At 63.2% G+C, this 23,041-nt stretch overlaps 1 protein-coding gene across 1 annotated transcript; it reads left to right on the top strand.

Moving 5' to 3' along the window:
* Positions 1–8,892: 8,892 nt before the first annotated feature.
* SSTR5 (somatostatin receptor 5) lies at positions 8,893–15,000 on the top strand. The gene is made up of 2 exons (XM_004750824.2): positions 8,893–9,056; positions 13,472–15,000. The coding sequence occupies exon 2, from the start codon at positions 13,521–13,523 to the stop codon at positions 14,616–14,618; it is 1,098 nt and encodes a 365-aa protein (XP_004750881.1). The 5' UTR covers positions 8,893–9,056; positions 13,472–13,520; the 3' UTR covers positions 14,619–15,000.
* Positions 15,001–23,041: the final 8,041 nt, after the last annotated feature.

Raw genomic sequence — 23,041 nt, 5'->3', positions numbered from 1 at the left:
GAAAGGACCTCAGCATCCCAGTCAGAATTCAGGTCTGCAGCTTATCAGCTGAGCACTTCCAAGGCCATCTCCTCACCTCTAGGTGGTACCAGGCACCTCCCTGGTGGGAAAATGGATGTGAAAGGCTCAGCATGGAGCTGGAGGCTCAGAGGAAATCTTGTTATTGCTTCCAGCAAACCCTCCCGTCCACCCCGCCCGCAGGTGGAGAAGGACCTGAGACCCCAGGGCAGCGCTGCATGAGACAGACCTTCAAGAGTCGGGACCCAGCATCCTGCCTCAGACAAGCATGCCCAGCCCCGTAGGGTGACCCTGGTGACATTGGGGGCTGCTTCTCAATGGACAAGACCCCCTCTGCAGCCTGAGTACCCGAGATGGGGAGAGTGCCAAACCTGGGGCAGATTGGGGTGGGGTGGGCAGTGGGCAGCAGACTCAAAACTCAGGCCACCTGTGGTCTTGCCGTTCCTAACGAAGTTAGAGATTACGGCTCCTGCATGCCTCCAGGATGCTTCTGAGAGGCTCACAGAGCTAATGTGCAAATGGACGGTCTGCCAGCCTCTGGGGACCCTGCCCAGTCACCTGCAGGAGCCTTCCTGGTGCCCTGCTGAGGCCTGGAGCCGGCACCTGGTCACCTTCGGCCACTAGCCAGGGCTTGGCTCTTGAAGAGTGGATAACAAAACTGGTCTGGCACGTGGAGTGGAGGCATCGCAGAGGTGTTCCCTCCTCTTAGGGACGCCCTCTGAGCAGTTCCCTGGGGAGCTCAGCAGCCTGGTAGGTGGGGGTGGTGGGCAAAGCCCCTCCCTGAGGTTTTTTTTTCCACTGGGGGATGAGCTAGTGCCCCCACACCAACCCCCACGTTCCACGTGACCCCTTGGCAGAGGTTGGTGTGGGGAGCATCTCTGAGCCCCATGGAGGAGCTGGCCAATGACAGCCAGAGGCTCTGGTATGCAGAAGCTGGGGAGGGGGTGAGTCCTGCTCACCAGGAGGTATGTCGGAATCCCCTCCCCTGGAACGGGAGCACGTCTGGTCTTTGCAGATGCTGTGACGTTAGTCGGTCAGAGTCTCCCTGGATCGAGGTGGGCCCTGCCCCGGTGGCCAGTACCCCTGGACAGAGGGAGAGCCCCGGACGAAGCCTCACAGGGAGGGGAAGCAGAAGTCAGGGGAGATGCAGGAATGAGCCAGAGATGACCGAAAACAGGGGCGAGGCAGCAAGGGTCCCCCCCGGAGCCTCTGCAGGGCACAGTCTGCCGACTCCTTGGTTTTGACTTCCATCTCCAGAATGAGAGAATCAATCTCTGGGGTTTTAAGGTCCCCCGCCCCCGCACCCCCTGCCTCTGGGTTTGCAGTCCTCGGTTACAGCAGTGAGCTCCTCTACCCACCTCGCCATGTGGCCCGTGCCCGGGACATTTGTCCCTGGAGCTTGCCGACAGCACGTGTGACCCATGTGTGCTCAAAGGGTAGCCCAGGCTGGAGCTCAGGGACCCCCCACCCCACTTAGTGGGTGCGGGGACCCCGCCTCACGCCTCTGCTGCCTGGATGCCAAGGAGCTTGTCCCTCACCTCAGTCCCCCACCCGGCCCCCATGGACCGGCATGCGCGAGCCCGCGTTTGTGTTCCTCCGCTGGAGACATGGTGACCAGCCTGTGGGAGCTGAGGGCGGCCGGCGCCCACAGGCCACTGTCCCTGCGGCTATCGGCCTTGCCACTGAGCTAGAGCAGGGCACACTTCTGTTTTCCTCCTGATGAATGACTTCTCTGCTGAGGGACTGTCTCCAAAGGCCATTTGACTTTCAGATATAAATGGTTGAAGTTACCTTGAGTCACTGAATTTGGATGAGTTAGAAAAGGGAACGTTCCACGGGCATCCAATGAGCAAAATGAACTTTTTTACTGATGTGAAAGCTGATTGATGAGGACAAATCAAAGACAACGTTCTCCTTCTGATTTGCCCTTGGGTGGGAAACCAAGCAACAGGCTTGGATATCGTGGAAAGCAGCAACACACGCGTGGGCCAGCCGTGTCCGGTGTTGGGGCAGAGGGAAGGGGTGGGGAGGTACAGGGGCACCTCTCCCTGCCCTGCAGGGAGCAGCCCTTCCTTCCACCCAGGAGCTGGGGCCACGGGGGACCAGGCAGCCGTCAGGACGTGGGCCCAAGGCAGGTGCAGGGGACGCCCCCAGGATGAGGGAAGCTGGGGCTGGTCCTTGCTGCCTCTCCCAGCTTCCAGCGGCTTCAGACGATCCTGGGCTTGTGGCCACATCCCTTCCATCCTGGCCTCCGCCTTCACGTGACTTCTCCTTTGTGCATCTGGGCCTCTTCTTATAAGGACACTTGTCACTGGATTCAGTGCCTCGTGTCCAGATCCTTCATTAATGACATAGGCAGAGACCCTGTTTACAAGGAAGGTCACATCCTGCAGTTCTGGGTGGACATGGGGGATAATGTTTCGCCAGGCACTTTAACACTGGAGAGCCCATAATGGCCAGAGAACTCTGAAGAGGAGAGCTTCCTGGAGGAGGTGGCAAGGCTCGGCTGCCCAGAAAGTTGACTTATTTGGCCCCTGGGTTCCAGGACTAGCATTCTTTGGGCAAGATCCATTCAGCCATCTAACACTAGTGGAGAACCTGGAGCATGCCTGCCCCATGCCAGGCCTGGCCAGGGGAGGATGTTCTTGTTCTGAGGATGGACCCTAGCAGGCCTGGGCAAGGGAGGACCAGGCCCGGGGCAGCAGGGGGGCACTGTGTGAGTACTGCCTGCCCTTAGAAGGACAGGGGTCTGGGAGCGACTCTGCCGTCCTTCAGCAGGCAAGGGCATAAACCCCCTGTCGTCCATCCACACAATGAGCTATTGCTCAGCGCCAAAAAAGGAAGGAGCTGCAAGCCATGGGAAGACACAGAGGAACCTGCTATCGCCAAGGGAAAGAAGCCACCGGGGAAAGGCACAGGCTGTGTGATTCCAGCTACGTGACGCTCTGGAAAAGGCAAAAGCTACTCGGACAAAAAAAAAGAAAAGGAAAAGCAGTTTCCTGGGGTTGGGGGAAAGGACGGGAGGAAAAGGCAGAGCACAGAGACTTTTCAGGACAGTGAAACTAGTCTGTCCCACACTGCGATGGTGGTTCCACGTCTCCGCGCCTTCGTGGGGCCCCCAGAGCGCCCAGCGCAGGGCACCAGCCTGACAGAGATGGCGGACTTCCGTGATTCGTCCTGCGTCCGTATCACCCGTCGCCCTACCTCTGTGACAGCGAGCGAATCACACAGTTGCCGATGTCCGTCTGGGAGACACTGTGGGCGTGTGTGAGAGAGGCACGTGGGCACCCTCTCCATCGGCCGTGTTCTGTAACCCTAACACTGCCCTAAGAGAAAGGACATGTGGATCTACGCTAATTAAGGAAAGCGACAAGGGGACTAGTTGCCAGCTTTCGGGCTGCAGTTGGGCCACTGACCAAGCAGGTGTCCGTGGGGGCCCCCTCCTCACAGCCTGTCCCCTCCAGGCCTTGTCCTCCCTGGGGCCTGACTCAGATCCGGAACTTACGCCTCCTCCCGTCTGAGCTGCTCCTGTCCTGGCTGCCTGCCGCCGGCTTCCAGAAGCGTCTGGGGGCACAGGGTGGAGACAGAGACAGAGCAGGGGCCAGTGGCCCCTCTCCAGATGCCGCCTGGCCCGGCCGCCGCAGACCCAGGGCCCACGCCTCACTGGGTTCTGGCCAAGCTGCTGTCCCGTCCTGGTGTCTTCGCTTACTTACTTACTGTTGCTCTAAGTAAGGACACACGGAAGGCTTGAATTATTAGCATGGACCGTGCCATCCACGTCCCTCCCTGTGAAAGCAGGTGCAGGTGCCGGCCCTGCTCAGTGACGTCACCGAGCCCACCTGCAGCTCGCACACGCCTGCACCAGCCTGTGAGGGGAGGAACCCCCGGCGGCCCCGAGGGCGCGAGCACTGGGTCTCTTTCTTGTCGGCGACACACATCACTGCGGCTGGCTTGCACGAAGTCACCTGAGGAGGAAGGGGGTGCTGGTGGGTCCCGGCCCCTCGTGGGCCTCGGAGCACTGCCACCTGCTGCCCACGTCCCACAGACAGCGCCACTGCTCACTGCCCTGACTGCTCACTCCGCCACACCCGTCCTGCACTCACCGGGTGGACTGGGGGACATACCCCACAGTTATAGCCACCTGGAACCTCAGAATGTGACTTATCTGGGAATAGCACCTGTGCAGACATGACTAAGGGTCTTCAGGTGAAATCATGCCAGGTTTAGCGGGGCCTGCGTCCGAGGACTGGCGGCTTCAGAAGAGGAGGGCGCAGAGGGACACGGACACGGGGAGGCCACATGCAGGCGTTGACAGAGCTGGCAGCGGTGGGGCCACAAGCCGAGGGACGCCAAGGATGCCCCAACACCAGACTCGGGGAGAGGCGAGGCCCAGAGTCTGCCCGCGAGCCTTGGAGGGAGCACAGGCCTGCGGATGGCTGATTTCGGACTTCTGGCCTCCAGACGGCGAGAGCACGTGTCTCTGCTTGTGTTAAACCCCCGTCAGTGGCCCTGTGTGCCAGCAGCCCCGGGAGCCACATGCACGCAGGGCAAGGGGAACACCCCAGGTCAGCCCCGCAGCCCCACTGTGCTGTCAGAGCTCACTTAGAAAACGCCGTTCAAAGACCACGTTGGGAAGCAGATGAAGATTTGCGCGGCGTGGGTTCCTGAGGGACAACAGAGCCAGGTCCCCCCATGGGCCCGGTCACCTGCCTCTGCTCCAGCATTCCACTCCCAACACCCCCAGCACTCCACCTCTGATCCCAGGGGTACCTGCGCCCCCAGCCATCCCCAGGCACCGGCACAGCTCTGACTCCCGCAGCCACAGATGGCGGGGATCCCGCAAGCTCAGGGCCAGCCCTACGAGAGCACACCTGCTGCCAAAGCCTGACCAGCTCCAGACCCACGTGGGAACCGAGACGCCAGCCCCGACAGGAGCCAGCCACCGTCACCATGTCCGTCCCGCATAGACGCCCAGGTGCACCAGGCTGTGGGGAGCATCTTGGTGGGAGGGCGGCCGCCAGCAGGGGCGTCTGGTGAAGGTGGAGGTAGCTGCCCAGGGGGAGGCCTCCCACGTGATGGATTTGAGAACACATGGGGTTGGCAGAAGAGGGACAGCTTAAGGTCGCCGAGGTGACTGACCGCACCGTTCTGCACAGAGGCTGTGGTCTGGGCTGGTGTGGGCACACTATGGGTCAGGATTCTCCTATCACATGTGGCTGGTCAGACATCATTCAGTCTCTTGTCACCAACAGGCTAATCCTAGACCCCTGGAGGAGCCCGGCCGGCCAGCTGCTCCCTGGGCCTGAAGCTTGCCCTGTGCCCATCTCCTTCGGGTGTTTCCTGTCACTGACCCCCGGGGAGTTCCAGGTGGTGGAGGTGGACACCGGTCCAGACCCCCTCGGGGCCGGAAGACCCAGCGCGCCTTTAAAGCAGCCTGTGTGGGGAGGGATAGCCACCGTTCTCCCCTGCCACATGGAATGTTCCGGAGCCGGCTGCCTCTTGCCCTCTTCCCCAGTGGGGACGTGTTGTCTCTCCCCGTCCTTGTCACTTGGCTTCCAAGGTCAGGTCACCCCCCCCATCTCCCTGTACCCCCTCAGTCAGTCAGCAAGGAAAGCTCTGGTCTTTGCCTTCGGGCAAGGCTGACGCTCTCTGCCCCGCTGTTCCGGTTCCTGGAGTTCACTGTCCATGTGCCCAGGAGAGCCGTGTTTGCCTCTTTGTCCTTGACACCCCAACTCCTGGGCAGCTCTGGCCACAGGGCCCGTGCTTGTCTAGTTCCTGCTGGACCCGCGCGCCATCGGCAAACAGGGCGTTTTACGCCTTCCTCCACACCGTGGCTAATTTCGGAAGCTCACCACCTTCCTCTTCCCTCTCGTGACCGTCATACCCTGCCACTGAGTCAGACCTGACACCTGTACCCAGGGCCAGGCATGGCCCTGCCCCAGGACCCGGTGTCCGGCACCCAGGCAGGGCAGCCCTGGAAACGGCCACATCAACCCCACCCCCCCCGCCCCAGACTGAGCCCACAGCCAGGGACACGGTGGCCTGAACGCCAAGCCAGCACAGCCGGTGGGGAGGTGGGGAAACCAGTCCCGCCTTATGGGGAGTCTCTGGCAAGAGTGGGGCTGCTGAGTCATCCCGAGAGGCTTCTACTGGGATGATCCAGGCCCTGCCAGAGCTGAGGCCAGACCTGGCCTCTCAGGGACCCAGCCTCTAGGACAGGGAGGGTCCCGGGGGGCTGCAGCTGCGACACACAGGGTGGGACAGACTCAGTCCATCCCCTCCTCCCAGCTGCAGAGGCCCTCCACAGGAGGGACAGCGGACGGACCTGAGCAAGCGCCTGGTTGTGTCCGGGGACTTGGACCCCAGTCCACCTCTGCTCTGCACCCAGCCATGCCCCTTGCCACCTCCGTTTCCCCACTTTCAAAGGAGGTAGCGGCAAGCTCTGCCTCTCACATCCAGGCCACAGGATGGAGAGGGTTCCACGTGTGGGCAGCTGGGCCCACCGGCATCTGACCCCCTTCTCTCACAGGCCCTGGCATGTGCCCTCTGTCAGGGGGCGGGGGTCTGGCCACAGGCCTCCACCTTGACTGCCTGCAGTGTCCCGGGGAGGCGACAGCAGAGTGGGTCTGGAGCCCCTGCTGAGCCCCCCAGGGTGCTGGGGGCCATCTGAGGCCTCCCCTGGGCAGTGCAGCCCCCTGGGAGGGAAGAGCTGTCTTGTTGGGGGTGGGGCCCGGTAGGGTCCCAGAAATGCCCTGGGGGGTGCACTGACTGCACGTCTCTGCGGGATGCTCCACCCAAGGCTTCCTCCTCCTCTCTCCCGGAGCCAAGCCAGGCTGTGGACCCTTTACCAGGGGCTGGGTCTCTGCTCCCCATTCCACACCCAGGCCTGGATGGTGCGGGCACAGTGTGGTGCCCCATAGGTGCCCACGGGCTGAAGCCTCCCCTTCGGAAACCTGGGGTAGCCTGGGAAGCTGCATTCAAAGTGCCCCATCCCCTGGTGTCCCCTGAAGCCCGAGACCGTGGCCAGGAATGGCAGCCAACCACGGCCCCCGCAGAAGGCCCAGTGCTTCCTGGGAGCCCGGGGTGGAGGGGCACACACACTCACTCACCAACACTGACAGCCTCTGCAACCAGGATGGACATCACCGAAAGAATGTGGTGTGGGAGCAGCGGGTGGCAGGGCGACAAAGAACCATGGTGCGGCAGCCAGGGTGGGGGGGCTTCCTGGAGGAAGGGGCTTTTGCGTAGACATGTTAATTAACTGGTGTGTGCTGAGCTGGGATAGGGCTAGGACAAAGATTCTGTCTCCAAGGAGGGGAGAGAAGGCCCCCCTGGCCAGAGGAGAGAGAAGGCCTCCTGTCTGCCTCCCCAGGGCCCGCCCCAGCCCGGGGACTCTCCTGGGGACACACACAGGGGCCTCCGGGGTGTCTCTAGGTGAACCAGAGTCAGCCTCCGTGCCTGGTGAATAATCAGAGGGAGGCTCAGCCAGAGGCCCGGGCAGGCTCTCGTGGCTGTGAGGGGGAGGGGAGGCAGGCTGTGTCCCATGGCTTCAGCCTCAGACCCCGCACAGGGGGGAATCGGGACCATGGCGGGGCTCACAGCCAGGATAGTGGTCCCCATTCAAACGGGCTAGGACTGTCCCTGGGGAGGCCATGGGGCCACTGCCCGTTGCCATGGCTCCCACTAATCCTCACCCTTCACTCCAGTGCTGTCCTGACCTCTGCAGAGTGTACCCAGATGTCCCCTCACCTGCTCCTCCTGGGGATCACACCAGGAGATGGGGCAACAGGGGGGTGGGCAGGAAGGTGGGCGGGCCACCTCTCCGGGCGCTGTCCTTCCTTTCCCACTGCAGCCCGTGGCAGCACCCTGCTGAGACCACCCAGGGGCAAGGCTGGCTGGCTGGGGAGGGGGTCTGTGTGCTTCAGGGAGCAGCCCAGCCTCCTCCTGTGGAGCCTGCAAGAAAACAGGCCCTCGCCTCCAGGCTGGACTCCTTGGTTCCGTAAATGTTTTTCCTCGATGAAACACATAAGTCATGCTCCTTCCACAAGATGTGACATCTCAGAAAAGCACAGAGAAGAGAGGTACTTCTAGATGCAGAGTCAGTGTGCTGCCAGGCCCCCTGCCCGACACACAGCGTGTGGCTCTTCTGCATCTACAGGGAAGGGTCTGGTGTCTTGGGGTTTCTACCATCTAGGGGCCCCCTCTTCTTTCAGTCAGTGGCCAGGCTCCACCAAGATGCCATCAGGGTCAGGGTGCTGGGGGCTGCTTCCTGGTGTGGGGAACGTCCAGACACCCACCCAGCCCTCCTGCTTAGCAGAGCACAGGTGCTCAGAACACCGGTTCCAATCAGCAGCTCAAAGTGAGGCCACCTTGACCCGCAGCCACACCGGCAGCACCTGGAAACTTGTCCGAAAGGCAGATTCTCAGGCCTGCTGCCCCCACCCCCTAGTCTAAGACCCCAGGTGTGAGACCCTGCAACTGTGTATTGATCAGGTGACTGTGATCCCTGCCAGGGGGAGACCCTACAGAGTGAAGACAGCATCCGGGAAATCCCCAAACCATGCAGCCAGCTGGGGCCATCCGGTGCTCCTCCACCGTGCCCCTCCACCGCCCTGACCCCCCATCCCTGGCTCCGTTCATTCCACCGGTCTGGCATAGGCCTCCAGCGCTTTTCCCAAGGGAGGACCACCTCCCCATCCTCAGACTTTCAAGAGGGCGCTCCGGGGGTGCCCCTCTGGCCTTGCTCGGGGCGGGACCCTCCCAGCTCAGGACGATGGCCAGGGCGGACAGAAGAGGAGGAGCTGGGGGGCGCCGTTCTCCTAGGAGCGGGTGGGGCAAACGCTGTGGGATGAACGTGCGCTGGCTTCGGGAAGGACCGGGAACAGATCCGAGAGGCTCGGGGTGTCTAGTGTCGGCCCCGCCCTGCGGCCCCCCGCGCCCCCTCCCGCCGCGCTAGCCCCGCCTACCAGCCCGCGCCTTGAGCGGTGAGCTCGCAACCCGGAGTGAGCGCAGCGCGGGCACTTGGCTCCCGCCGCCGGGTGAGTGCCGGGCGCCCCTGCCCTCTGCTGTGGCCTTGGCCTTGCAGCTCCCGGTTACCCCCTGGGGGTCTTAACTACCCTGCGCTAAGGCCCCCTGTCCCCGCCGGCTCTTTCCCTGCTTTCCCCTGGGGCTCACCTGCCACTGCCGGGGGGCCTCCCTGCCCTTCCGTCTGCTCCCCAGTCTGGGTCGCTCCGTCCCCTCCCGCTCCCCGGCTGCTGTCTCCTTTGCTGCACCGGGTGCGCCCGGGTCAGGGCCGAAGCAGCAGAGAGACTGGGACCGCCGCTCTGCCTGCCGCGTCTCTGCCGGCCCGACCTCCTCGCGGTGGGCGCCGCTGCTGGGCTCTCCCCGAGGCTGGCGGAGGGTGGGCGGCGCGCCTGGGGTGGGTTCATTCCTTCCGAGACTGTGGCTTGGGGGTGTAGTAGAGTGGGAAGCGGAAGCCGAGGGAGAGCGAAGCGCGGGGCGCACGGGGAAGCGAGTCCGAGGGCGCGTGCGCGGGGGGCCGGGGCACGGGCCAGTTGAGGTGGGGTCCGCCGGGGCGTACCGGGGGAGGTGGGCGGCGAGCTGTGGGACGGCGGCGGAAGAGAAGGCCCAGCTTCTGGGGGTCCTGGGAGCGGTCTCCAGGGCTCAGCATCAGTGCTCTGGAGCTCTCGTAGTCCTTCCCCAGAAGGAAGCACACGCCCTGAAAGTTCGCCCCTGTGCTGTCTCCTCACCCGGGGTCCAGGCCGGGCCCTCGCCGCCCACCTGCGTGGAACACTGTCCCAGGCCTGCAAGCTGACCAGGGGTCCTGAGGAAGGGCGAGGGGTGGGAGCCCCAGCAGGCCAGAGAGTGAGGCGGGTCTGCAGAGAGCAGGGGAGGACGGGGAGCCTTGAGTGCGGTGGCGATTGATGGCATCAACGGCAATGACCCTCTATGGGTTCCTGGTAAAATGACCCAGATTTCCCAGAAAGTGTGCTGGAGATGGAACAGGGCCTTGGAAACACCTTGCAGGGCCTGGGCTCCTCCCTGGGAATGAGGAGGGGGCTGTGCTGGCCAGCCTCCTGTTTGCTGCGCCAAGCCAGCCCACGCCCACCTCCCCATCCAAGCCAGGCTCCCCAGGGGAAGGGACACCACTCTGACCAGATCTGCCTTAAGGCCCTTAGGGCGTGTGTCGGGGAGGGATGGGTGGTTGCCACTGGGGGCAGGCCTGAGCCAGGCCCCCCCATGGGGGAGGCAGGCCTGGATGTGGGGGCGTTGGACCATGCCCAGGGTTTGCCCCTGTCCTGCACAGGTGGGGGGAGCTCCAGGTGAGATGCGGACCCCAGGGGCACTGAGCCACTCCAGCTGTTGCTGCCTCTGAGTGGACAGTGCGGGCCTGCCACCTCCTGTGGGGCCGGTCTGGAAGAGGCTGGGCCCCATCCCCATCCCCAAACCCCTGGGAAGCCTCCAGCACCATTCTCCTTGGAGCCCAGGGCAGGCCCCTTTTCTGATGCTGGGGAGATGCTGGGCTCTTTGGGGCAGGTGGGTGGGGGCCATCACTTGGCACCCACTGTGGCTGGCACTGCCCACGGCAGCTTGCACACCCGGGCTTTATTTCACATGACCCGTAAAACTTCACCCACCGGGGCTCAGAGCAGTAGGCCGGGGTGCGGGGCGGGCGGGCGGGGGTTCTTCTCCCTGGGTTGTGTTGGTGGGGACCTCTGGGCCGGAGTGCCCCAGGGCTGGCCCATGGCTGATTCCACATCCCCTCCCCCCACTAAGTCCCCTGCTGCGGGAGGAAGGGCCCCAGGGACAATTTTCCACGAGTGTAATTTCTGTGACTAACAAGATTGCCGCTTCTGAATAATGGCTCCTGTAGAATTATGTTCCCAGAGGCCGGCGCGCCCAGAGCGGCCTAATTTTGTTCTTTACCGCTGTGCAGTCTGAGGGCTTGGGGGGTTTGGGGGGTTGGCAGCACGCCTAGGAGCGGGTCTCAGAAGAGCCCTGAGCAGCCTTTTTAGGGTCAAACTCATGTTCAGCTGCCATGTGCCAGGGACGCGGGCCCCGCGCCAGGGACGCATCTGAGCTAGCAGCCACCCTTCCCTCCACGGGTGAACCGAACACCTATGGGGGCTGCTGCTTCTCCCCCACCCAGCACCCTGGGACCCACATGGAATGAGCTGAAAGCCTCTTCTTGAGTATTTTTTTTCCCAAATGTGAGCAGGGTCCTGGGGCACAGAGATTAGCAGGTTGATCGCCACCTGTGGGAGCAAGCCTGCCGCCGGCCACCCTCCCTGTGGGGCACCCAGGGAAAGGTGGGCCCCCCGAACCCAGGAACGCCCCTTCCACTTGAGGGAGCCCTGGCTTTGTCTGGAAATGCAGCCGTCCCCAGAGATCGCACCTTGCCCTGTTTGAGTTACGGCCCCTCCCCTCTCCTCTGGTCACCACGTCACGCGGGGGACGCTCAGCACCAGGAGCGGCAAACTCAGCCTGACATGGGCAGCATCTCTTTCCCCTGCTGGTGAGCCCCCTCTGGATGGGGACCCCAGCGTGACCACATCTCTCCCCAGTGCTTGGCGTCCAGAAACCACTGGTTTTTCTGGTCCTGCTCCAAGTTCTGCCTGGGTTTCTGTCCCGTTTCACGGCTGCCATTCTCTAGGATTTTCTCTGCACCCTTGATGTTGTGTAGGTGGACCCTGAGGCTATTTGATCTGTGTTCGTCCCTGGGGCTGCTTTGTGCTCTCCAGGATCCCTGGCGCCTGCCGCTGCCCATACCCGCTCGTCAGCCTGCCGCGCTCCCAGGGGGTCCCCTCAGCCCCGCTCCCATTCCCCGATTCTCTCTTCAGCTATATCCAGACCGGAGCAGATTCTGACTTTTGTGATTTTTTTTTTTAAGTCCAGATGATTTTTCACACCCAAGAGTTGTAACTTTCAAAAATACACACTTGTTCATTTTACTTCTCAGACAGGAGCCAAATTTGTATCATAATATTTTTATCCTTGCCTTACTGAGGATCCTACACATACTTATTTAAATATATCTTAAACCCAGTACTTTTATTCCATCAGAAATGAAGCCACTGACCCATCTCCCCACCACTGACTTTCTGGGGCACACGTCCTAGCAGCGGTTAGCCGAGTGAACTTGGAGGTGTGAGTGTCTGCCCAGCGGGAGCTGAGGGATTCTTTCTGACATGGTCACTGGGCTTTATTCTGGGCTCCCCAGCTTGTCTTGTGGATCTGGAGACCAGCCAGGCAGGGGTCTGGGGCGCCTCTGGGCCTGAGTAGCCCTGGCTGGGGCCCCCGGGGCTGCTGGGGTTCCCGGCTGGCCCCCGCCTCCTGGGTGACATGGCCCACTGGGGTGGTGGGTGCCTACACCCTCTCCCCTCTCCCTCCTGTCGGTGGAGATGCTTTTCCTCTCCCGAGCACCGTCACTTTCATGAACCTCCTCAAACATACAGGAAAGTACAAAACCTGTAAGGACACATGTGCCCGTGACCTTGAACAGAGGAATTTCAGTTTTCTGCTCTTTCTCTGCAAAACCCCATGTACACCGCGTCCCAGTGGCTGGTGCCCACTCACACAGGAGCATTTCCTCCCAGTCAGAGGCACGGGCTGGGGTTCTCTGTGCGTTCTCTGTGTTCGCTGCCTTACGGCACATGTGGAGGACCTCGTCTGCCCGTTCCCACTCCGCGCCCTCTGCCTGGGCCTCTGTCTGTGGCTGTGGAGGTGATCGCCTGGAGTCTGTCTCTCGCCTCTCTGATGACGGCCCCCCGGAGCGGTTTCCTGCATTGTCTCCTCAGCCTGAGACAGGCTGCTGCAGGGGCAGCTCTGGGGGAACCGACTCCTCGGGCTGGTCTGTGGGCTCTGCGGGGGCTCTCAAGGGGACAGTTCTCCTGAGAGCCTGGTGGACGCTGCCAGAGGCTCTGTGGCCCGAGGTCTGGCTCCTCGGCCGTGCGGAAGACCTGACACCCTCCCAAGGGTTCTGGGAGGTCACCCGGGAGAGCGGGGCCCAGCAGGTGTAACTGTGCCTCCAGCCGGCATTGCCTGGGCATGGGGGCTGTGTGCCCGGCCGTGGTCCCAGTCTTCCCATCACCGCTCTGTCCTCCACCTGTCTTGTGCCATCCACCATCCTTGCTGGCGAGATGGGGGCCGTGAGCCCCCTGAGCCCTGAGGGGATGAGGGAGGAGGAGGCTGCCCAGCGGGCTGTCCTGGGGCAGGCGGGGCTGTCAGGACGCCTTCAGGGGAGCAGCAGATGACACAGCGCCAGCTCTCTGCTCCTTCCTCCCCGGGTTGGTTTTCCAAACAATTTGCTTAATGTGACTCCCGGTGGCTGAGTTGGACACGAGTAACAATGTTTACTCGCCGCAGGGTGATCCCCTGCCTCCCAAGCAGGCGGGGCCCCGGGGAGGAAGCACCCTGGGCCGTAACAGCTCTGCCGCCCTCCTTTTCTCCGCAGAGAGGACGCGCCGTGCTTACGCTCACTCTGCCGGCCCGCGGTGGCCGCCATGGAGCCTCTGTTCCCGGCCCCCACGCCGGTCACCTGGAGCCCCTCCCCAGTGGTCACCAGCGCAGCTGGTGAGAACGGGACACTGGCGGGGCCGTCGCCGTCACCGGGGGCCCGCGCAGTGGTGGTGCCCGTGTTGTACCTGCTGGTGTGCGCGGCGGGGCTGGGCGGGAACACCCTGGTCATCTATGTGGTGCTGCGCCACGCCAAGATGAAGACGGTCACCAACATCTACATCCTGAACCTGGCTGTGGCTGATGTGCTGCTCATGCTGGGGCTGCCCTTCCTGGCCACGCAGAATGCCGTGTCCTACTGGCCCTTCGGCCCCGTCCTGTGCCGGCTGGTCATGACGCTGGATGGCATCAACCAGTTCACCAGCATCTTCTGCCTGACCGTCATGAGCGTGGACCGCTACCTGGCCGTTGTGCACCCCATCCGCTCTGCCCGCTGGCGCCGCCCCCGGGTGGCCAAGCTGGCCAGCGCCGCAGTCTGGGCCTTCTCGCTGCTCATGTCCCTGCCGCTGGTGGTGTTCGCGGACATCCAGGAGGGCTGGGACACCTGTAACCTCAGCTGGCCAGAGCCTGTGGGCCTGTGGGGCGCCGTGTTCATCATCTACACGTCGGTGCTGGGATTCTTTGGGCCCCTGCTGGTCATCTGCCTGTGCTACCTGCTCATCGTGGTCAAGGTGAAGGCATCGGGCGTGCGTGTGGGCGCCCCGCGGCGGCGCTCAGAGCGCAAGGTGACCCGCATGGTGGTGGTGGTGGTGCTGGTGTTCGTGGGCTGCTGGCTGCCCTTTTTTGTGGTCAACATCGTCAACCTGGCCTTCGTCCTGCCCGAGGAGCCCGTCGCCGCGGGCGCCTACTTCTTCGTGGTCGTCCTATCCTACGCCAACAGCTGCGCCAACCCTGTGCTCTATGGCTTCCTCTCCGACAACTTCCGCCAGAGCTTCCGGAAGGTTCTGTGCCTCCGCAAGGGCTCCGGTGCCGAGGATGCCGATGCCACAGAGCCTCAGCCCGACAAAAGTGGCCGGCTGCAGGAGGCCACACCGCCCGTGTGCAGCTCTGAGGCCAACGGGCTCATGCAGACCAGCCGGCTGTGAGGGCTGCAGGTGGGGGCAGGGGGCGGGGGGAGCCCAGCGGCTTCTGGATTCCCTGCCGGGCAGAGCCTTCCCCCAGTATTTGAGCCACCCCCTGCGATGGCCTGATGCTCCGCCAGGGCCAAGGCCGTGGTGGGTCCAGCAGTGGGGTTCGGGAATGCAAGGGAGTGGGCGGGAGAGGCCGGGTGACCTGGGCCGTGCTTGCGGCATCTTGACCTCTCTGTCCCCAGCCGGTGCTGCCCTGCCAGGTCGGGGCATGACCCCCCATGTGAGCTGGGGACCACTTGCCTCCGCCCTCTGGTCCCCTGTGTCTCCTCACATAGCCCTGCACCGGCTGGCCACACCGAGTGTGAGTCTGAAATTAAAGACACATGGATGCACTGGGCTCCCCAGGACCTGTGACCGCTGACTCTGGGGGTGGCAGATCAAGGGGGCAAAGCCGGCACGGCTGGCAGGGCGGCAAAGGGGGGCTGGGACCCCAGGTGGGACATCTGGGGCTGCAGAGCTCTGTTGCCATGGAGAACCCCCACTGTCCACCCCCCACCACTGGTTGGCCACAGTCACCATCGGTTCCACGGTGGGAGGGGGTTGGGGGAGGGCTAGCAAAGTGGCTGAATCGAGGGTGGAGAGTCGGGCCCCCCAGGCTTCTGGGTCCTAGGGCATCGGAGAGGCCATCCCGGGGAGAGGGTGGTCACCCACAGCCACCTCTCCTCCTCTGTCAGGGGCTCTGGCCTGGAGAGTGTGGGGGACAGGAGCAGACGAGGAGAACTAGCGAGACAGCGGTGGGGGGAGCGGCCCCCATCGCAAGCAGCAGCCGCTGGGAAGGATCTCTGTGTGGGTGCCTGTAAATGCCAGCCAATGCCAGGCCCCGAGGAATTCTGTGGTGCCCAGATGAGAGCAGCCCCATCCACCCCCGGGGAGCGCCACCCGCCTACCACCCCCAGCCCACGATGGGGTCCCAGAGAAGATGCCAGCTGAGGACTTTCTGGGATCCCATGTGCCTTGGGCCTTGGCCAAGGCTGGAGAAGGACCAGAACGTGGGGCTCACTGAGTCCACATGCTCCCAACCCTGTCTGGATAGCCGTGCCTGGTGCCACCCCTCCCAGGCTCCCTGGGTCTGCCCGGGGCAAGACCTCCAGCCCACAGGAAGAGACAGGGAGCGGGTGTGAGCCGGCCAGGGGAAAGGCTCCGTCCCTGTGGCCTGGGCCGCACCGACCCTGGACAGAGGCCAAGACCTGGAAACATGATAGCGTAACGAGGGCGCTTGTGTTTGACAACCTGATCTCCCGAATAAATTAGAGAATAAAGGTTTGACTCCTTCCCAAAGCAAATATTGTCCCTGGGGCCGATCGAAGCTGGTGCGGCTCAGAGCTCGTGGACCAGAGGAGGCTGGGAGGGGGCAGGCAACCGCCTGCTGGATGTGGGAGCCGGGACGCTGTGGCGAGGACAGCAGTGGCGCCAGCAAGTGGGGTCTGAAGAAGAGCAGGTGTCCCCCGCGGGCCAGCCTGGGGGGTGGCATCGGGCTGTGGTCTCAAAAGACGTGGTGGGGGAGACGTCTGATCCTTCCAGGGCCCTCGGACCAGGACAGCGGGAGGCTCACTGGGGGCCGGAGCACCTGACGTATGGGGGCCCGCTGACTCCACTGCTTTGTTCCTGGGGGGGGGGTCGGGGGGCTCCCCCACAGGTGGGGCCTTGGAGCCTAGCTGATGAACAGACCCACCCCTCCCCACACCACGGTTCAGCATTCCAGGGAGGCAGGGCACCCTGGGAGAAACTGAGGCCAAGTACGTTGGCTCGGAGTGACTTTGGGGAGTGAGTGCAGATGGCTCAGAGATCTCTGCCCAAATCAATGTCTCCCAACTGATTTGATATTGGGAGCTGCCTCCTCGGGGCCACGCCAGCCCGGAACGCCCGTGCACCCCTGGGCGCGCACCCACACCTGGGCGACCACGCTGGCAGCGCCCCGGCGGGATCCTGCGGTGCAGGGGGCGGGTGTGAGCGTGTGTCTGTGAGCGTGCATGAGTGTGTGTGCATAGGATGTCCCTGGAGATCCCAGGCAGCCTGGGGACCCTGGCTCGGGGTGGTTGCTGGGAACTAGGCTCGGCCAGAGTGGACAGTCCCTGAAGCCTTGGGTGAGGGTTAGGCCCTGAGCAGGACACAGGAGGACCCAGACACCCCCTGAAAACCTGGTGGGAGGTGGGGGCGGGCTCAGGAGGCCAGGGACACGGCCCTCCCACAACCGACACGGGCTGGGGCTACCACACTGTTGGAAGCCCTGCGTCCCCAGGCCCTGAGTGGGGGCAGGGCAGCACAGAGCAAACGGGCTTTGGAGGGGGGTGACCTGCTTTATGGGCTCTCTCTCCGCCTCGATGAGTTTTATTGGCCGCCGGGCTCCAGTAGCTCCCAGAGTGACCTCGCTCAGGAAATCCGGCCTGCAGGGGCAGGGCGAGGCCACCTCCAGGACAGGAGGGCAGATGCAGGAGGGGTCTGTTTGCCTGGCAGGGCGGGGCAGGGGATGAGAGGCCTCCCCACACTCAGGGAAACCGAGGCTGGCCCCAGGGCTCTGGCGGGCAGCAGCTCCTCCCAGGCCCGTCCCTAGCAGCAGGATCCAGATCGGGGTGCCCTGGGTAGGGCCAGGAAGGGCCCAGCCCTCCTGGGTGTCCCGAAGCAAGAGGTTGAGCAGAGAGCAGGTGGCACCACGAAGGACTTCCCACAGAACCTGGGGGCCCCAGAGAGCTGTGGTGTGCTTTCGGGATGTGTCAGGGAGACGGACGTGAGGACTGGGTCTGCGCTGGTCCCTTCTGGGCATCTGCATAGCTCGGATGTCAAGGACAGGGGGCCTGGGAGACAGCTGGGCCTGGGGGTGACCCCCATCCTGGACACTTCCACATCCCCTCCCTGCGGCCAAGCACACTGTCCCATCCAGGCTGGCCGGTGCCATCTGGGGTCCTGAAAGGTGTGTGTTGAATGACCAAGAGGACATTGAATGGCAGGGGCTCTGGCTAGGTTGGGGGTGTACCCACAGGTCCCCCTCCCTGCCCCTTCCTCCCCTAGGGCTCTCACTCTCTCCAGGCCTGCCCTGTCCCCCCTCCTCAGGCTGCGTAGCCACAGATGGCCCTGACTTTTATGCGTTGGGTGCAGGGGCACTGTCCGGCACTGGGGGAGTCCCCATAAAGGGGCAGGAAGGGGCTCTGGCCCTCGACCAGCCCATCTCTTCCCCCACATTTGCACTTACACCAGCGTCCATCGCCCAGCCCGCAGCCCCCTGGTGTGGGGAGGGGCAGGTGTGCCCTGGGGAGGGAGAAGCACACAGGTCCTCCTGCCAAGGGCTGCGTTGCTGGTTCTCCAGTGGGAGGAAACTGATTGCAGGACAGTGGGGACCGGCCATGCTCTCTCCTGCTCAGCACCTGGCTGTGGCTCCCTGCCCCCCTATGTAGCCCAGGCACAGCCTGTCCACAGGGAACAGGCAGTGCCCCCACTGGGTAGTATGAGAAGACTTTAATTAACAGATGTTTTGCAGGGCTGGGCAGTGAAGTTCCCTGACCCAACAGGGACAGGGACGGGGTTCTGAGAGTAAGGAGGAGTCCCCCCTTCAGCCCAGGGCAGCAGCCGTCCTGAGAGCTGAGACTGTGTGCCCGACCCCATCTCCTGCCTCCCATACCCTGCTGGGCTCCCTGTTGCCAGACACAGCCTGGGAGGCAGCACTGTGGCCCATAGGGTCAGGGTAAAGCTAGGGAGTGGACCTGGGGGAACAGGACACACCCGATGCCCCCCACCCACATCTGTGTTCTGGGGGTCATCAGGCCCCCAGAGGGCATGCCGGGAGCTGCCCCAGGTTAGCCTCCAGAGCCCCTATTCCCTGCCCACGTGGTACCCAGCCTGTGCTGTGTGGTCTCCTCCCTCCCTCCTGACTCAACGCCCAGCAAACACACCATGGTCTCCCTAGAACCAGACCGGGGTCTGCTCTGTGGCTGGTGTCGCAATGGGGTAGGAGATGGGCATCCCAGGAGACAGGCTGCCGTTACCTGGGGCCTCCCCCTTCTGACACCTGGCCGTGGCCTCCCTGGCCCCCTGAATGGAGGGTCCAGCCATGTGTCCTCTGCGGCCACCCTGCTGGGGCCCGGCGGAGCTGCAGCATCCGCCTGGATCGCCCGAGGGGGACGGATGACGGTGGTGACCAGGCAGCCTGTGAAGGCGTGTGTGTGGGCGCGGCCTGCCCTGGGGACAGGATGGTTCTCACTCCTTCCCACGCTGACGCTGACGAGTCGTGCCCCCTCCGCTCTCGAGCGTCCTGTGTCTTACGTTTGGGTTTTGGGCTTGGTGTTTGCTATTTTTACGGAGTCAGCCTGACACTCAGCTGTCTGGGAAATGCTTCCACGTCCGTTTTTGGATGGAGAAGTCTTTCCCCGTCCACAGACGCGCGAAATATTTTCACGTATTTTCAACTGTGGCCGAACACATGTCATAGAGAGCGCACCCCTCCCTGGCTCCCGGTGCGCAGCTCAGGGGCGCACAGTGCGTTACGCTGCCGAGGGACCACGACCACCGTCTGTCCACGGGGCTTTTCCATCTTCCCAAACCGAAGCTCGTGCCCAGGAACCGCCGACGCCCCACCCGCCCTGCCCCTGGGGACCTCCACCGACCGTGGTGGAGGGGATCTGACTGCAGGAGGGGCTTGGAGAAGGGGAAGCCCGCCGAGTTTGTCTCCCTGTGACAGGCTTGTCTGACCGCTGCCCTCAAGGGTGCCCCCAACCCCCATGGAGCCCGCACTGGCGTGTCCTGAGGAAACTTCCGTTGTGCAGATGGACCACATTTTGTCCATTCATCATTGACGGATAGCCTGAGTGGGTCCCCTGTGGTTAGGGTGCGTCCCACGTGTTCTCTGTGGCCGTGTCTCTACTGGCTCTTTTGTTCCACGGGCATGTGCGTTAGCTCATGGGGTATCCGTAGTGTGGAGGCGTCACAGCCCCCAGACTTGTGAACACACCGGCCACTCTAGTCCTCGGGGTCCCCTTGGCCTCTGCCGTGGTGCTCACTACTGTATCTTCAGGTTCTGCTTCAGCATCTCCTCGGCTGGGTCAGAATGTTCTAGAATCCTGTCTATTCCCTTTTCCAGGTTGTGTCCGGCGTTAGTCTGCAAAACTAAGAAAGTGGGTTTTGTTCACAAATGTTCCTACTAGCACTATCCGTGACAGCTCACCAGCCCTCGCATGGACAACCCGTGGTCCATCCACACAGTGGGACAGGGCCCTCACACGCGCTACAGCATGGCCCCAACTGGAAGACGCGACGTTCAGAGGCCACAGGCAGAGCCACGCGGCATGGGAATCCGATTTCTGGGAAGTGTGCAGAAGAGGCAGATCCAGGGACACAATGAGATCAGGGGTTGCCAGGGGCCGGGGAGGGCTCGGGGTCACTCTGGAGGGACGAGAACTCTCCAGAACCAGATGGAGGTGCTGGTGGTTCTGCACCGGGAATGGGCGAAATGCCACTGAATCGTTCACTGTGAGGTGGTCGAGCCTCCGTTATGTGGATCTCACCTCGGTTTTTTTTTTTTTAAAAGGAGGTTTTACTAGAATCCACTAAACCGGCAGACTTCTGTGGGTCACGGGCTCCTGATGGGAGCTCCCTCTTGGGGGCCTGTGGCAGGGCTACGTCGCTGACAGCTTCCCGCCAGGGCGCCCGTAGTCGTGATTCTGCTGTAGACAGATGGCCGGCGCTTCTGGCATGCTACGCCCGCCCGGCTCTTTCCTCTCTGCTCCCCACGTGCTCAGGGCAGCCGTGGCCTCCCACCCAGACCTGCAGCCGCACCGCTCAGCCTGGCCATTTTGGGATGTGGACTGCACCCTGGGGTCAGTTGTTCCTTTTTAAAAAATAAATGAACCTGGAGGGGGTGTGTGTTGGGGGGGATGCCGGCATTTTGTCCTGGCCTCAGCGCCCGGGGGCTCTCAGACGCCCTTCAGGGCCCAACCCATCCTGGCCTTCTGGGTTAGCAGCTGATACCAGGGCCCAACCCCAGAGGCTCTGCCACTGTGTCCCAGCACCTCCCTGCCTGGGCTCCGGGAACAGCTGGATTCAGGCCACCAGGTCAGCAGACCGCCCTGGACCCGGGCACCTCTTGGCCACGGCCGCTCTGAGACCTGACCTGTCGTCCTCCCCATGCTGCTGATGTGGGAGCGGAGGCCACAGGGCAAGCTGGGAAGACAGAGCCTTCCTTCTGGCCCACCTGGCCTGCTGCACGCTGGTAGTCCGCCTCTGGGGGGGAGGGGGGAGGGGGGCCGGGTCCTTCCAGTCCTCTCACAGGTGCCCCTTTTCTCTTTGGGTGGTTTGGTCCTGCCACCAGGCCCTCTCTGCCCCTGCAGCCCCTGCCCCCCACCCCACAGCGCTCTGAGCTGCTCCTGAGGGCCCTGCCCATTGCCGCCACCCTGGCTGTGTCCGGTTGTTGCAGCCATAGAAGGGCACGGCCAGAGGTCAAAATTCAGTCTGCAGGTCTGGCCAGTTTGGCATCACAGGTCGGGGGCCCAGGGCTGCCACTTCCCACAGCTCCATAGTTCCAATGGTCCCGCCGTCCAGCAGCCTGGGATGCCCATCCTGGCCCCCCTGTCCTGTGTCCTTGGCTGACACCTGCCACGTACGCCAGTAGGGCCTGCTCGGGCTGGTGTGCTCCTGGGGGACAGGAGTCCCTGCTAAGCCCCCATGGGCTGCCCCCTGGGGTACAGACCCCTGCTGGTGCCGACCTCCTAGTTGATGACTTCCTCAGGTCAGGACCCTGTCTGGGGCAAACATGGACCCAGCGTGGGAGGCCTGGGCCGGCACTTTGGAGTGACAGGAACCCATGCCCGTGGGACCCCCCACTGGCCGCAATGGGCTGTAGGACCTATGGAGGGAGGGTCTTCTACTGGGGCCCCAGGTGTGCCCGTGGGTCGTACCCACTGCTCAAGAGGCTTCAAGACCTGCCCACAGGGTGGACTGCTGGCAGGGAGACCTTCCCCCTGCAGACAGGCCTGGTGTGGACAACAAAGGGGATCCCAGCAGCCCCTCCTCAGTGAGGCCCCCTTTCTCTGTCCAGGGCCATACTTGGTGGGGGTAGCCCAGCCCCTGGGGGGCCAGCGCCCTACACCATACACACTTAGAGGTTCTATACACCCTTGCTGGGCCGCAGTGTCTCCTCTGTCCTGGGATAGGAGAAGCCCCGAATGTGTGTCTGAGACAATGATCCCTGATGACCTCCCCTTCCCCACGCTCAGCACCACCTTCCCAGGGGTCTGCCAGGCCCGGTGGGTATAGGGAATTTATCTCATGCTGGGCTGGGTGCTCTTTGGGGGGGTTCTGGCATGAACGAGGACGGAGGGAACCCCACCTCTGGCAGCTGGTGGCACCCATGAGGCCCCAGGCCAGGCCTGTGGGTGCTCTTGGTACACCCAACAAAGGAAAGGGCTCTGGGGCCTCTGGCAGCCGCCTCTGCCTCCTCTTGTGTCCTGTCCTGCGGCCTTAGGCCTTCCTTCTAGAAGGTTCCAACATCTCCTGCCCAGTGCAGCCCTTGTGCAGCTCCAGCCGCTTCGCCACAGCCCAGGACCTCATCCAGCTTGTGGGGTTCCACAGATGCCAGACGCTGCTCTGGCCACGGCCTCCGTGGTCTCATTGCCCCAGGATCCTTGCTCAGGAGGGAGCAGCTGCAGGAGGAGACGTGGGGGAGGTCCAGGGAGGAGGCGGTGGTGATGGGGCACAGGAGGGGCTGGGCAGAAGGCCCAGGCAGGGGCACAAGCCAGAAAAGGAACGGACTCACAGCGGCCCCAGGAGGTGGATGGAGCCCTGCTGTGGAGTGAACGCGCCACCCTCCAGCTTCACCCCTGCCTGCAGTGGGGGAGGCGTGCAGCCTAAGAGAGGCTCTGTCTCTGCCAGGCCCTAATTTCAGCTTCATCAAACTACACGGTGACACTGGAGTGTCGGGCTCCCCCGGGCTCAGGGCTGCACCTCGAGGGGCCATCTTCCTCCACCATCTGGACAGATGAGGGGACACTGGGCCCTGTGTTCACCCCGAGGACGAGACTCTCCCCTCTGGCCCAGGACCACACCCCCCCCTGCTAGACGCCGTCCTGTCTCAGGTCCTTGGCTACCCTCCTACACCCCGGGGTTCTATGTGTTTCTTGGCGGAGTCGGCCCTGAGCAGACCATGTCTCCAGGGGCCGCCCATGTCTACAGTGTCCACAGCAGGAGCTCTGCAAACGTGTCCGCAGCCCCGGTGCCGGGCTCAGCTCTGTACAAGCAGAATGGATGGCCCCCCACGCCAGGACCCGCAGGCCTCCCTCCCAATCATCTCGGTGTGGATGCCCAGTCTGCGCGCACCCCCATTGGGGGGCCCCATGTCCGTCCAGCTCTAGCTGTATCCCTGGCACTCTGCGCCATCACTGTACACAGTCGGAGCT

The sequence above is a fragment of the Mustela putorius genome, unplaced genomic scaffold, assembly GCF_011764305.1.
Source record: "Mustela putorius furo isolate JIRA1106 unplaced genomic scaffold, ASM1176430v1.1 tig00004007_pilon_pilon_pilon, whole genome shotgun sequence".
Classification (NCBI taxonomy): Eukaryota; Metazoa; Chordata; class Mammalia; order Carnivora; family Mustelidae; genus Mustela; species Mustela putorius.
Note: the sequence above shows the minus strand (reverse complement) of the source record. Positions and strands in the feature narration are given on the sequence as shown.

Bases quoted from the DNA above. Each gene is read 5' to 3' on its own strand.
- SSTR5 (XM_004750824.2), top strand. From the start codon at position 13,521: ATGGAGCCTCTGTTCCCGGCCCCCACGCCGGTCACCTGGAGCCCCTCC.